We start from the raw sequence: 16728 nt of genomic DNA on the forward strand, positions 1-16728 counted from the left end.
ACCTCAAACAAGCACTTAGTAAAAGCAGAATAGGAAAACCAGAATTAATCCTCTTTCCACAAAGAACAGAGCTACCTCTGCTTTGAACTGTGTTTTAAAAGGAAGTGGCCACAACTATATTGTAAAAATCTAATTTGGTAAGCATGTTTTGAAAATAGCTACCTAGACCGAGCTCTACATCCAGAGCAGCTGCAGAAATGCCAGTGAGTCCTGAGTGGGTTGTAGGAGAGACCAGGATGTGCCTGGGCAGGTAGAGGAGAGCTTCAGCTATTGGGAAATTTTTAATATTGAAACTAAGATTAACAGGGTTTTGAGGCTTTTTAGTTTGCACATAGGTGTCTAAATTTAACAAAATCCAACTTAGGTACTCAAGTGCTTTTCTGAATCTAAGACTTGCTTATCACAAATAAATCAAGAAACTCAGAAAATAACCAAAGAATAATAACCAGGAAGATAACCAGGAAAATAACTGAAGAAAATAACAACCGCAGAAAATAACAAACAAAGAAAATAGCCAGGAAAAGAACCTGAAGCTGAGAGAAATGAAGATGTGAATATTTGTAATATAGAAGTCTAAATTTCACATTTCCTACTTTTCTACATTCCGTACCTTTTCAGAGGACACAGTCTTGTTTCTTTTCTTTCCCCGCCTCTGAAGGCTTGCACACTGAACTCCAGAAAAATGGCTATTTACATTCTGAGTCTGGTACTAATCCTACCACAACAACAGATTTGATTGTTTATTTGCCAAGCCATCAAGCTTAGTTTATGTGAAATTCACCAGATTAATTCTGTTTTAATAATATGATTAAAAACTAAGTTTAAATTTTCATAATGTATTACTTAAACAAAAAGTATAAGTGAGCCCTTTTTTTAAGAAGAGATGAAGTTTTATTTATAATGAATTCTTGTAAGTAGTACTATGACCATTTTAGTCAGGAAACATTACAGTGATTAATGCATAGTTGTTTGCATTTTAATACTTGATTTATATATCAGATCTGTATTGGTGCACGCTGTCAAACTGTATTCTCTTCTTGTCAAAATACTTATTACTGCTGACAGGTGTAACATGCTCACATTAATCCTTAATTCCTTGATTCAATTTTCTAATTGCTTTTTTGGCATGAGTTTGGAGCCATTTAGTCTTACGTGATCTATTTGTCTTATGGTATAATAATGCACTTTTAAAAATTGGATGCACCTAACTTAGAATGCTGAACAGAAAATATGTATAGATATTAGTCCTGAAAATCCACAGTTTTATAGCACTTCTGTGAGACACCGCTTCTTGGAATACAGATAGAGCCAAAACACTTCACACTTTTCATCTTCCTGTATTCACAGTATTAAATATTTTCATTGATAGATTATCAGTGCATTTCCCCCAGAGAGGTTCTAGACCACCCTTATAGCAGATCCACGAACATCCCCTTAGTCGTCATTGTGTTCTCTTGCTCTTCTCACATCTTCATGCCACTGCCTTCTGGTGATCATCCTGCCCACCAAGAGTGACAGAACACACTTCCCAGCTTCTTCTTGGTCTGGACTCTTAAAGCTGCTCATTTGTGTGATTCCTAAACAGCCAAATAACACAATACAAGATTTGCTGGGTTTTTCAGTGCTTAAATAAAAATAAACCTGTTTTGTTACTTTCTTGTCATTATAAAGCAGATGTGCTAAGTTACTTAGAATTACTTTTTAATACAGGTATGAATATGGTATATACTGACATATGTTTTTATGCCAGTAGTGGTAGTATTATCATCTGTCCTTTGTACAGAAGAAAAAAAAAAAATCCAGCCAAAATTTATTTCTTATAGAAACAGATCAAGGGTGAGGCAAAGAATCTTCCCAAAGCTCGGTAATTCCTCACAAACTCACCCAGGCAGCTGGACTTTGGTTTTTGCTTAGGTCTTTGTAGGATTTTCAGAAAAAAAATATGGAGAATCTTTTCTCTGATAAAAATGTAGGACCCCAGGAAGATGACTTCTGATGCTTGTTTTCTGTGAATAAGTATACGACTACACGTTTAAATTGTGGATAAAATCTTCTCTCTCTCTCTTTTTTTTTTTTTTTTTTTGGTATGTTTTGTTCCCTACCTTCTCCACGTTTTTCTTCTTGTGACATCCACTGACTTACTCTTCTCTCACTATCAATAATAATATATGCTTTTTCACCCTTTTATTCCTTCCTGGTTTTCTTCCCCTTTCTTTTTCACTTTCCCAACTGACATACCTCTTTCTCTCTGTCATAGTGTATGTAAGAAAAGGAATATAAGAGTTAAAGTTGTTTAATGAATTCGTGTTTGTGTGTTTGTTTATTCTGTTTTCCACTGATAAAGCTTTATTAACTCTGTGATTGTCACTTGTGCTTTTTGGCAGAAATGTAAGTCACTTTCTGCACAGGGGCAAAAAAAAAAAAAAGATAATTCTAGCAAGTAAATCATGGTAGCTAAGTGCTTTGGGCAAACAAACATGTACCTTATCTCTTCCAAAAAACCCATGGAAAATGCATGATAAATGACACATTTCAGAGAACATGTTATGTCACTGTGAAGTAACTTTGATTCATGGTTATGTATTTATCTTTAAACAACTGACAAACCTCAGGGTATCTAAATTATTATCATTTGCTCTATGCTTCCGTGTTTTTTTCCTAGTGAATCTGAATGATGCGAGGTAAGATAAGACATCTGCTTTTTCAGTCATAATGTTCTATAAGGAACAAATGAGCACAAATATAAAATTCTTATTGTATTTGATTTTTTTATTAAGTCCTCTGAAAAATATTTATCAGAAATAATTTCCTCCAATCGTGTTTTGAAAAGCATTAGTATAAACTTCAAACAGAAAAGGATGGGGTGTGTTAATGAAAGGTTTTATATTACACAGCAATAGAAAATATCATCGCTTTGTTTTATAATAATTATTCACCAAATTAAAAAGGTATAATGGTAAATTTGTTCCTTTCAATTGTGGGTCTGCATAAACTGTATTCTGAATTACATTTTAAAATGAAGATTTCATTTTGTCTGCCTTTTCAAATAGAAAGGAATCATGTTATTTGATTTGCCGTTGTGACAAATCAGGAAAGATGACTTAAATGCTCTATTGCTTGCATTAGTAACACCAACTATTTTAGTTACAAATGCTGTATAAGGATTCAAGTGCCGCTGTTCTAGTATATAGTGGAAGACAGTCCGTCACACCCTATGCAAAGGTATTTATTTGTAAAATCTATTTACTGTATTAGTGAGTGCACAAGAGTCACTGGCTGACCACCTCCACAATTTATGCCATTCTGTCCATGGACATGAAGAGCACCCGGTCTGCTTCATTCACTGAAGATGCAGGAGCATCATTTTGCACTGAAGATGCATGAGCAGGGCCAATGCAGGGTGAAGCAGGAAGCATGGGGCCAAAGGGAGATGAACTTAACTGGCATGGAGCTGCACGGTCTTGGATGGCTGGGGACAAGAGATATAGGTAGAAATGCTGGAACAAAGGGGCATGTATTCAGGTCCAACAGGAGGTGTGATATGAGTGCGTGACAGGTGGGAAGCCTGAGATTTTGATAACTGAAAGTGCAACAGGTAGGAGTGAATGAAAGCCTGTAATAGTGGGAGCAGTAAGCAGAAAGGTCTACATACACCAGAGTGCTGTCAGTGCTGGTATGTTGTATTGTATTATTCTATGCCTCCACTTCTCTGATTAGATTTAAACTGCCCAGGGCACAGACTAGCTGCTAATCTAAGTGATCCCATCAAGACCCTTTTCTACATTAAATGCTATGATCAGAAGAATTACCATTATTTTTGTATGTTTTTATTACATTGCCCTTCAACATATGTAAGTCAAAAAAAACCTTAATACGAATGTTTTCCCACACCTTTCTTTTCCAATAATCCACTGGTACTACTTTTGTGCATGTGCAATCAATGCTGCTAATATTAGTAAGGTTCTGTTTTCCCCCTTTTCTGCATTGCTTTTAGTATAGAATCATATCAATCAGAAATGCCTGTGTAAATGTTTTGCTGATAATAAATCCATGGAAGCTGACAGACATACCCCAGCTTACACAAGTTCAGAATTTGTGCTCTCCATCTGTTCCTTTGGCCTACGTTGAGCCAATAGATTACAAAAATATTATTATTAAATGCTACAAATCCAGTGCACTTGGTTTAGAAAATACTTCTTATGTTGTTTTTTAAAAAGTTGTTGTTTTTAGCTGAAGCTTTTGGGGTTTTACTTTTCTGTTTCATTGTTTTAGTAAGGTTTTAATGTATATAAGTTGTCATTCATTATGTCTTGGCAATTTTAAATCAGATGACATTCCTTGCCCAGGTTATTTTAATGCTATAGCCTCAAATCTACAGAAATGACTTTCAAATATGGCCATGAAGTAAAAAACAAGCTAATTTATCTATTGTTTGATTTATTGCTGTATTCTCTGTTTCCTTACCTTCAGTGAGCAGTAATAAAGTTTATTTAAATATAGTAACACTGCACCTGTTTTCTGCTTATGCAAAAAAATTCAGGAAAGTCCTACCTCAAAGAAATCATTTGCTTACCAGGACAGACACAGAGAAGGCAGACTTACTGGTCTGGGAAACTCAAGAGGGACTGGCTATCTTTATATGTCTGTATATAATATAGATTTGCTCTCATTTTATGGTTTGGCATTAGGAGGGCTAAGTAATGGATGCTGTTGAAGCACAATTCTTTCACACGGGTACTTTTTATAAGAATAGGGGAAATTCTGGTACTCTCAGATACCGATGGGTATACCAAAAGGTCTGCCATTTTCTAAGCTTTAAGAAGTTGATATCACTACATTTAGTGAGCTATAAAGTTAAGTATAATTTTGTTGTCTTTATGATAATTTCATTTTTTCTGTTTGGTTAAATTTGCAGTGTGGGCTGTTAAAGCCCATTTTTAAGTCAATTTACATGGGTAGGACAATCTGTTTAAATGCAAGGAAGTAATTGGGAAAAATATCTTCCTACCGTTACAGTGAAGCTTAAAATAAATTAAAGATGTACAAATAAAAATGTAATGGAAATCTCAGATGTTACATAGGTATCTTCATTTTTCAGGGTGCTCCTAAACCGATTGCCATTGAGCCATGTTCAGGAAACAGAGCTGCAGTCCTCACGGTATTTTTATGCCTGCCCAGAGGATCATCAGGAGTCCCACCCCCTGGTCAGTCAGGTAAGGCTCGTATTGGTGAGTGTCATGTCTGTCCTCATTCAGTGCAGTCTACTTGGCCAAATGCACCCACACAGATCCAAAATAATGGTACAGCAGATGAATACGAGGGGCTACTCAGTCAAGTTGATGTTAAGTTTAGGGCCGGGCCAATGGTTAATGATGAATTTTTGTTTGGAATTTGATGTGTTATCCCAAATAAAAAGCACAGTGATCAAACTAGGCTGGTGTGCAATGGCATATCTCATTAGGACTTCCAAAACAATGTGTGTGCATACTGATATGCTTCAACATTGCTTTTCAGGGCAAAAAAACCTCATATGCAGCCACTTCTATGGTTTCAGTTCAAGTTGCTATAAATGAGGCTATATAGAGAATACCAGTGGGTATTCTCAGTTCAAGTTGATGTTTAGTGCACTAACTTCTAGTTAGGTTCCTTTACACCATGAATCCCAATGATGTGCTGTCCAGGATTCAATTAAAATATTAGCATTTCCCAGAATGCCTGTCGGATGAATCCTGGGACTGTGTGAGTAAATGTGTCTGCTTCATTAGGAAGGTGTTCACTTTGGAACTGCTCCCAGATCATTTTAAAGCAGAATTTGCATTATCTGGAAGCACTTCTCATGGCAATCTACCTTATCTGATCTATGCTAGATCGTTCTACAAAACCATTACGGCCATTCTTATAAAATACTTCCTAAACAGGAGGTACCTAAATATGCATTTTTAATCCTTTAAATAATTGCCTAAAATGATATGATACAAAATGGTCATGACAACAAAGTTTAGACAGTAATGTGGCGCTGCACAGGTGACCAGTTTCCTACCTCAGAATTCACTGGAGTTGTTGCCAAAATGAACACCTTTGTAATGAACAGTAAGCTGCATGGTATGTGCCCAAAATGCTCCTATAAGCCAGAAAATATATTTTAAGGCTAACTTTTATTATTAAGAGCCAAAAAAATATCCTTTTAACCTTCAAAAATCCATTTAAGAGATTAAAAAGTATTGAGTAATGATGATGAGGGCAAACTGACTTGACTTATGTTGGAAATAAGCTCAGCTGAGTGTTCTTTCTTCTCCTTTTGGCCTGATGACTATCTGTTATTTATTTGGGTTTTTTAGTTCAGGGCTTTTTTTGAGGAGGGGGGGAATTTTTTTTTTTTTTCCTGAGTCCTGAGATGACTTAGTTCTTAAAATGCTGTTTATGTCTTGGAATATCATTTCTGGAAGTGCTATGAAAATAAAAGCCTTACTGATGCTTTGTCAAATACATTTCCTGGAAGAAGTAAGTGCTCTGAAGAGAGCAATGAGGGAGGAAGGATGTTTAGCGTATTCCCTGTTCATGTTTTAAGGAGATGAAAAAGAAACGAGGGTGCTTATAGTCTTACAACAAGGAAAAACATTATGAAAGGAAATTAAAAGTAATTGTTGAAATTGGAGCTTAAAATGTTTTTTTCTGTTGTTTTCAAATTTATCTATGATGTGCTTCTCGGCAGTATTTATCTAGTTACTTCATAATCAGCTTCTATTTACTATATACAATTTTTTTTAAAAGTAATTGCTGTTCTTTGCTCTGTGTAAAAATGTGGATGAAATAACACTTTTTGAAACCAGAGTTGGGTTCAACAACATAGCAGATGTGTCATTTTGAGTGTTTTTCTTTCTATGGAAGAATACACCGCTTTTTTTATATGCGTTATGTCCTCCTGGTCTGCTCTGTCCTCTTATTACTTTGTCTTCCATCAGCTTTGCAGGCTTATATTTCAAATGCTATTCCTCCTTCTGTTGTTATGGTGTTTGTCAGCTATTTAGTATTTAAAAATATCTAAAATTTTCAGTCTCACCACTTCCACTTTGTTCAGGGTCAAAAGCAAGTAGAAAAGCAAGTAGAAAAGTGTGCAACCATGCTGATTCAACCATTAGATTATATTAGATGATGTTGCTATAATCGTTTTTTCTTGTGTGTAATGAATTTTGGTACTCACGGACTGCTTTCACTGTATGTAACCATGCATAGTCTAGGCAGAAGCTATTATGCAAGTTTGTTGGCATACCTGTAGCTCTACTAATTCACTTCATTCCTGTCCTGCAGCACTACCTGCTGCTTCTTTCCTGGGCTTCCTGGGAGCAGGTGCTGTGAACTGTGCCAAGTTATTTGAAATGATGTGGAAGTTCTGTGCAGCAGACATATGTTTGCTATGCAGTTGGTTTCCCTTATGACCTAAGCTAGGTTAAAACAATGATATTTAGGTGGATGGAAGTAGTGTGTTCAGTAGTTATGTCTTGCCAAGTAATTTTAGAATCCTCTATTACATGCATATAACCATTTTCAAGCTCATTGAGATCATTCTAGGATAAAACTGACGGTGTGTCAAACATATTTGTTTAAATGATATATCAACGATACTGATTCTCAGTTCACAATGAGAGACCATGGGTTTAATTTCTTATATACATATGTCTGAAATATAGGGAGGAAATGCCTGTAATGTTCTGCATTACCTTTCCTCCAAAGTCAAGAAAGCTAATTCTTTCCACAAATAACCAGTCTGTGCACTTCTGGAGTTGTTAGAGTTGTACTCCTATGTTTTTAAGATCTGAATTTGATCAAACGTGAGTGGTACTTGTTTCCAAGGTTTACATTAACAACTATTTTGTTGAAAAATCGCTCTGAATGTTAAAAAAACCTCAGCAAACTAATGTAAAGGTTATTCTTTCTGCAGCATATGTTCTATACTCCACCTTTATCAGCAGCTGGAAGAAAAGTTGAAACTACAGATGGCAGGCTTTGGCCAAAGGCTATGCAAGGCAAAAACTTCTCTAGGAGAGACCATATGTCCCAGTGGAGATCTGAGTGCTCTCTATTTTCTGCAGAAAATACTCAGAACTTTACAGACCTTCGACAGCATTGTTTGGTTCTAAGTGCTAGTCCTATAAGTAAAAAAATAACAGCTAGGTTGATACAATTAAACTGCTTAAAATTAATATGTGGTTTAAGATAGGTTTTATACAGATTGGTCATGTAGATTCAGATGAAATATGGATAAAAATTAATTTATTGGGGGAAAAAAAAAATCACCCACTATTCATTGTGACTCATTCTTTAAAAAGGGACTTTTTCAATGAAGGAAAGATTTGCAGAATTAAACATCCTGGAAATCTGGAAAGTCAATAAATGTTACCATCATAGTAGGTTAGGTGTAGCACAGTAGACCTTACATTTTCTTTTAGGTGTAAGTTTGAAGAGGATCCTAACACAACTACACTTCTCTAGAGTAGCAACTGTTTTTAAATGAAATTTTGCTTGGATTAAGGCAGAAATTAGAATCACCTTATAAATTAGAATGATCAATGAAAAAACATTAAGGAAACAGTGATAAAAACTGAATTCCTCAGTTTTGGATTGACTGATAGAACATGTGGTTTCCTCACTCTTCAGTTGTCCCACCGACTGCATTGTACCTGAGTAATCAGATCAAAATTCAAAGGTTCAAAAAATAGCAATTCTTTGTACAATTCATGTGTATATCAATATGCATGCATGAATATATGTGCATATCTGAAAAATCACTTGTTCAAACACTTGTGGGTAGATTGTAATATACAATGCACATATGTCTTACAGATTTTATGACACATTGGAAGCTAGAGATCATCTGTTATTGCTGTAATGTCTGACCCCATGCTTTAAATAGCTTAAACTCTTCTTAATATTAAAGGAGATCTAATAATGAGAGCAGCTGCAACCAGATCTCTAGAAAGAGCTAAATTATACATCTCAAAGGGTATTGAACAAAACAAGATAGACAAAAAAAAAAAAAAAGAATGAACAAGAGGATACTATATAAATTACTTAATGTAGAAAAAGGTGCCAATGAATTACCAGCAGTGGAAAGACCAAGAATAACTCCTTCAAGGTCTTCATACAGCTCTGGTGATATATTGGGCAGAAAGAACAGCTTCGTAGTGTGATAAATTCTGTTAAAAGAACTCTGATCATCATTATTATTAAAGCCAACTAAATCCCACACTTTGAGATATCAAGGTATTGTATAATAAGTTTATAAAACTCTATGATGTTTGCATCATTCTTGGATAAGGCCAGTAAATGGTTTAAAGCACAAAGAGAAATTAGAAGATTAGAGCATTTCAAAATAATTCAGAATCAAGGGATGTAATTTGTGAATTAATTACAGGTTATTTTACTTTCACAGAGCAAAATTTCCCTATCTACCAAGCAGGTAAAAGTGGTAAAGCACCCAGTAAAGGTACTTTCCTATTAAGACAGTGAACTGAATGGTCTCTGAAGGTGTACATATATGAGTGTCTCTCTATTAAACCATATTAAACCATTTAATGTCTAGATGGCTATGACTAGGTGATGCAAATTTAACTTAATAGTTAAAAATAATACTTGCAAATTAAAGTCAAGAACTAAATAAAATATAGTAATTAATAGGGCAACTTCAGTGGAAATAATTTTGTAAAGGAAGTTGTGGAATGTACATCCTGGAAGACTGCATGCAATATTCTGTTGCTACAAATATAAATGAAGATAGCAAAATTTCGTGTTCAGCTGGCCTCTCCAAGAGTGTTATCTGAAAGTTACTCTCTGATATCCTTGAATCAAAACAGAATTTCATGTAATTCTGGCCACACTAACTGTGGTGTTCAATCCTACTTAATCAGCAAGCTACAGTAGGATCACAGAATCAATAAAATTACCATGCCATCTGCCTTCCCTGTACTCACCATCATAATGAATAACAACTCATTAAGTGTTCTACAAGACAATTAGCTCTGGATGGGGGTTTTCAGTTATAAAGCTTTCTTGGTTCTATTTCTAATTTTCTCAGATTAAAATACAAAAAAGGTGATACATATCATAAGAGTCACATTAATATAGATATGAAATAACAAATAGCTTTAATAGCTTATTATATTTAATGATATTGCTCAATTGTTCTGACCCTTGGAAACAAACCCATAGGTTAGGGTTTTCCATATGTGGAATGGGTTCATATGTGTACTTCTCTCGGTATGGAGAGTAACAGTTGCAGACATACACCAGCGGTGAGTGAGACCCGTGAATTTCTACCTGGTACAAAAGCATTCCTTGCTCAGCCCTTTCATACTTGCAAAATAAAGTCAGTAGGGCTACAAAAATGCATAACAATTTTCTTGTAGAAAAATGTTAAAGATGTTGATGAAAATATACTGTAATTAAGACATACAGAAGATGGTTACTATAAGCACATACATGATATACCTTTGTGTTGTGGTGACCCAGGCTGGACGCCAGGTGCCCACCAAAGCTGCTCTGTCACTCCCCTCCTCAGCTGTCCCTCCTCAGGACAGGGGAGGGAAAATACAACAAAAGGCTCGTGGGTGGAGATAAGGACAAAGAGAGATCATTCGCCAATTACCGTCATGGGCAACACAGGCTCAACTTGGGGAAATCAGTTTAATTTATTGCCAATCAAATCGGAGTAAGGTAATGAGAAAATAAAAACTAAATCTTAAGACACCTTCCCCCCACCCCTCCCTTCTGCAGCACCTGCGCTGCTCGGGGAATGGGGGTTGCGGTCAGTTCGTCACACGTTGTCTCTGCCGCTCCTTCCTGCTCAGGGGAGGACTCCTCACACTCTTCCCCTGCTCCAGCGTGGGGTCCCTCCCGTGGCAGACAGTCTTCCACGAACTCCTCCAATGTGCGTCCTTCCCATGGGCTGCAGGGGAATCTCTGCTCCGGTGCCTGGAGCACCTCCTCCCCCTCCTTCTTCACTGACCTTGGTGTCTGCAGGGTTGTTCCTCTCACATATTCTCATTCCTCTCTCTGGCTGCAGTTGTACAGGTTTGGGTTTTTTTTTCTCCTCCCCCTTCTTAAATATGTTACCCCAGGGGCGCTACCACTGTCACTGATGGGCTCAGCCTTGGCCAGCAGTGGGTCCGTCTTGGAGCTGGCTGGCATTGCCTTTGTTGGACATAAGGGAAGCTTCCAGCAGCTTCTCACGGAAGCCCCCCCACTACCAAAACCTTGCCACACAAACCCAATACAATGTTGAATCTCCTATGATCTTTTCTCATGTTGGAGGGTATTTACAGAATACTAAAGGAGTGAAAATACAAGACTAATGAGGAAGTTACTAAGAGAATATAAATTGAATTGTACAGTGTAATGTATGGAGCATACCTTATTAAGGGCCTATGTGTGCATGTTGAGAGGTCTAGCATTTCTCATGTACCTAAAGGGAAAAGACAAGAAAAATACAGGGAAACACCTAAATCTCATTCTGCATTAGCAAGGATATCTGTGTGCCTACTGAAAAGCTGCTGCCTCACAGTAGCAGTGAAGCTGAAGAGTTGAGGGTGAACTTCAGAGGCTCACTTGCAGAGGATCATATAACCCCTTCTCTTCTCAGAAATACATATTCTGATACAGTATTTCACCTCTTTGTAGACATCTTCTTATACTCAGAAAGCAGGAAAAAAAAAAAGGGCTTGACGCTTACTTCTGTTTAGAGCAGAGGACTAGGCCAGATCATTAATCTTGTTTGTCCTTTGTGTGGCCTCTGTTCAAACTGGAAAACAACTTACGAGTTCAAGAGCTGTATATATGGTATAATGTCAGATAGCTAGTAGAGAGGAGTGTTGGCAAGGTATCTGTTTTGGAATAATGCTTACACTAAGTGTATATTTAATGCTATATAAAATGTGGCATTAACTATTTATAGAGTATTGCATGCAGCATTTTGAAGGCATACATGGACTAATAGATACTGAAAAAAATGAAGCCTTCGACTGAGCAAAAGGGAACCAGGGAAAGAGAAGAGCTTAACCTAGAGAAGAGGTACTGAAGTTACAGAGAGAGGCTTTATTTCTCTTGTTCCTTCATTTAGAAGTGGGACTTCTAATTATTCTAATTACGTATAGAGCAGGCTTTAGTGAAGAAAGACCATGAGTAGTCAATGTTGGGAGAAGAAAAGTGGGGGGGTACAGGTAGAAATGGGAAGATATTCATAACTGGTAGGTTATTTAGACTCCTAAACATATAAACAAGAAACCTAAAAGTGATATTGCAAAAGAGAAAAGGAAATCTGTGAAAGGCTGTAAGTCTAGATAAAACAGAACATAATTCTGCATGCTGGTTTTTTTCCCCAACCAGTTTGTTAGTCCCATCAAAGTACTATGTGGGCATCTGATATGTGTACTTAAGTAAACATATTTCTCTGCATCATCCTGTTCTTTGTTCTGTACCAGTCCACCTCTCTAGACTGAGTGTCATCTCTTCTTCTTTGTAATTTTGGAGACAGGCTATTGGCTTATTTTCATTATTTGCTGCTTTATTGACATAATTTTTTACTGATGCACCAAAGAAGTAGATTTTATATTTATAATCTAACAATACTATTTAGGTAGAATAAAGTGACATGTAAACAGGGAAAGCGCTATAAAAACACTGAGCAAAACCAACTTCACAATACCCCTAGAAGGGACAGTCCCCCCATTGTAAATAACAAGACTTTCCCTATGAAATATTGAAAAAAATCTCAATTCTATTAATCTTCTCTGAAGTGTCAACGTGCAACTGGAAATAAACCAAACTGTATTACAGCAAAAGAGTGTGGATGCCTGGAACTTGTGTTAAAATACAGGGGTGAGTCAGGCATTTTGTCTGGGCTGAAACCAAAGTTGGGTTTACAGTGCTATATAATTCACCATTCCTAGAAAAAAAAAAAAAAAAAAAAAAACAACAAACTGTCTCCAGAAAATATTATTTATCTGTGTGATATGAATGATGCTTCCATGATAGAAATCACAGTGACAATTCACATAGCCCAGCTTGCAAAGGTGCATGGCCGTATTCATTTGACCAGAAGGTCTGCAGATAAGGTGGATTATTTTAAAAGACTCAGTGAGGAACAGAATTTTTTGAAAGTTTACCTTTACTGTTTAGACTATGTGAAGAGTGAGTTTAATCTGTCTTTCTAACCTAAGGCATGACTAGAGTATTTTGTGTAGAAATGTAATTTTGGTAATTTCACTGAGGGATGCTCCATATTAGTTACTAATATGCTGCCAGTTAAATGCTCAAAAAACAGAAAAAGTTAAAATTGTGTGAGAAAATGGTCTTTGTAAGAGTTTAATGACTATAACTAAAACTAAACTACTTAATATATTAAGCAGTCACTTCAACTTATTAACACTGAGGGACTGGTTTGGCAAGTGCAAGGTTTGGCAGTAGTCTCAAAAGAGGTAAAATCTGGAGTTCTTTTTAGTTAACTGGAGATGCTCAGCAAAATAGCTCTTTAAGACTTGGTGGAAACTGAAATCATCTCTTCTGAAGATCATTTTACTGAAGGAGTTGCATTCTTTTAAATAGTAAGGCCTATTTTTGGAGTGACTATTTTCTGTTTAATTCCATTCTTCTGCACTGCATCAAATGAGGGAGCAGACTGTGTTTATCTCATTGACACTGTGAAAAGAACACAGTGGTGTAAGTGGCAGATGGTGCTGATGATTACTTAAAAAATATTTATGGCAATAGCAAAAACAGGGTAGATAATAAGACCTAGTAGCCACCACCACTCCTCCTCCAGCTCAAACCGAAAGCAATTATTTTTGCAACCTGCAGGGTAAAGCCTACCTGAAAAGCACTGAGGTTCTTAGCATAGTAAGCTTTGTAAGTGATGAAGGATGAGGTGGATATTGATTTTGTCTGGTTTTTTAAAGAATTTAAAAGGTGGTTCTCTTATGAATTAGTTTTTACATCATTCTAGCCATAGAACCTTCATTCTTTTATATTGTGAAGAATTTATTTGAAAAGGACATAAACACTTTAATATGAAGAACATGCAGTATAATGTTAGCAATGTGTCTTCCACAAATCTTGGCAGAAGTAACTTATTGATTTGACAGTAAAAACAGCATACTATAGAGCTATCAGCTGGAAAAAAAAAAAAAAAAAAGAAGAAAAGAAAAAGAAGAGAACAGAGGAGTTAGAGATGGTTGTTTTACAACTTTATCACTAGATTTCCTGCCCTAGAGGGACTCAATAAAATGAGACATATTAATAAAAACTGTTAAATACCATGAACATTTCTTTGACAACTAGTTATTCATTGTTCAAACCAAAGCTGTCACTGTTCCTCCAGAGTATCAGAAATAGGCTTTTTGAGGGGGGCTTTTGCAGATTTAATTGCATAAAGGGAACTGAAAGAATGTCTGACAAGGCTGTAAAAGTTCTGAACACTGTGAAATGTAAGTACAGTCGTGTACATCTCCTCCGGTGTTCATGGGGGTTGGCTGAGCCATTTTCAGGTTGCATCCAGATGGCAATTCGGTGATTTCCTCTCCCCACTCATCATGGGGAATACAGGCAGGGAGGATGCTCATGGTCCTAAGCTTCTGGCTGTGAACAGACACACCAGAACTCAAACCTTCAAACTGAAGGCTCTAACCCAGAAAGTAATCTTATCCTTCAACCATACCTGTCTGCTGACCATCAGCTGAAGTACTCAGTAGTTATCCTGTTTTCATCCTGACATCGATCACCCACAATGTTTTAACAGAGCAATCATATCTCTTTTCCACTTCCGTTTTGCTAGGCTAAGGCAAATGAGGTCTGCTTTAAACATGTTCTTCAGGCTTCTGAACACCTTTGTAGCACTGTCCCAGTTTCAGCTTCAGTTCAGCTTTTTTTACCGTGCATGGCCAGGTTGTACTGAGAGTGCCATGTGAAGTCCCATCTGGCCTTGCCCAATGGCACTAACATTTCTGTGCTGTATCCCATTTAACTTTTACTTTTTTTAAACAATTTCTCCCCCTTCCAACTCGGTCATTCTGTGGCCAATTTCTTACATCCCTGCCTTTCTTCTCTTCCTCAAACAGCAAACTTTCAGTGCATAAGTTTCTGCTTGTTCCCAAAATGCATCCTTTGAATTTTGCACTGTTGAATCTGAGTACATTTATACTCCTCAGGTTCTTGAGGTCATGCATCTTTTTCTGGTTTATATTTTACTCCTTCTCTGTATTGATGATACATACCAATGTTTGTCATGATTTAATTTCAGCAGCATACTCTTACTTTTATGCCAAGCTCTTTAATAAAAATATTAAAAAAGACTGGTCAAAACATTGATTCTTGTTGCCATGCTATACCTTCAGCAGCCGCCTTCTTCTTCTTCAAAACTACTCTTTCTTTTCTCTCCTTCACGCAATTGTCCACTCTCCGTAACTCCTATACTAATCTCTCATCTTTTGTGTCTGTTGATAATTTCCCACAGTATAAGATACCTTTCAGAAATCTAGATAATCTTCTGCATATTCTTTCCCAGAAAATCAGTTAACTTACTGTAGAAAACTATCAGGTTAGTCTGGCACAATCTTTGATGAAATGTTGTTGCATTTTGACCCATTTTCCATTCACCTGCCTTTAATTATTCTTTCTTGCCAAGTATCATATAGCTGAGTCTGATTAATAGATCAGTAAAGAACTGAATCGTTTTTTTTTCTTGAACCTAGACAATTTTAGTATGAAAAAAACAACACTAACTGTTCTCAATTTGTATGCCACTACATTTGACATGACAGATTATTAAATTTCCCTGTTACCAGCCTTTGTTTTCTTGTATTCTTACAGAACTAGTGTGCTGATTACCCTAATGCCAATGCATAAGACTTCTGTTGTTTCTATTTCCATAGCCTCATTCCATTATCCATGTTGATGGTACCTTCTTTGATAAATATTTTCTCCCTCCTTGAAAACCATCAAATAATTCACTCCTGGGACAATATCTAGAAAATACTTGATCTCTGCCTCATTCTTTCTACATAATGACTCTTCCTTTTTTTGGTCTCTTATTTATACAGTGAAAATCTTTAGATGCTTGTTTTAATAAACGTTTGCGAGGTCTAACTCAGCTTAACTTTTGGCAGTTCTTATTTCATTCTTACATTTCTTTACCTCTAAACACAGCCTCCTTTGTTGCTTGATGCTTTTTATCTGTTTTCATAGGGTTTCTGAATTTAAAAAATGTGCATAGCCTCCTTCCTTTAGAAGGTCATTGGCTTCCACATAGCATAGTTATAATGTATTTTTTGGAAGTCAGAGAAGAATCAAGAAATTTTTTTGATTAATGATGTGTTGCAGGTCAGCAGTAACTGCACAGAGTGATTTTCTGTTGATGTAGAATGGGACAGATTTCTAGCAGTGATTTGTCCCTTGGAGGGTCTGGGCAAGATCTATGGTAGCCAGGACGTTGTGCTCCCTACCTTGTCAAATGGGAGGGACAGCCTTAGGATTGGGGTCCTAGGGCTCCATGTGGAGGGGTGGGAAACTGCTCTCCCTTAATATTTTGGCCCCTTTCTACTCGCAGCTCTAATTTCCTCACCATAATTGCTTCCTCTGAACAAAGTGGTACTTTACAGAGCTTAATCTTATTTTCTTTTTAGGCTGTGAAATCCTGTACTTGTATTACTGAATGTGATGTTTTTTCTTTTTGCCTATTCTGTG

At 36.6% G+C, this 16728-nt stretch overlaps 1 protein-coding gene across 2 annotated transcripts in view; it reads left to right on the plus strand.

Moving 5' to 3' along the window:
• Nucleotides 1-16728, plus strand: part of ATRNL1 (attractin like 1) — a 528683-nt gene that overhangs the window by 466582 nt on the left and 45373 nt on the right. For both annotated transcript variants that reach the window (XM_087766530.1, XM_009476061.2), the window contains one exon: nt 5099-5213. In XM_087766530.1, coding sequence (XP_087622656.1) covers nt 5099-5213 — 115 coding nt within the window. The remainder of the gene's footprint in view (nt 1-5098; nt 5214-16728) is intronic.

This window comes from Nipponia nippon, unplaced genomic scaffold (assembly GCF_047370975.1).
Source record: "Nipponia nippon isolate SJK-2023a ecotype South Korea unplaced genomic scaffold, ASM4737097v1 scaffold_3, whole genome shotgun sequence".
Lineage (NCBI taxonomy): Eukaryota > Metazoa > Chordata > Aves > Pelecaniformes > Threskiornithidae > Nipponia > Nipponia nippon.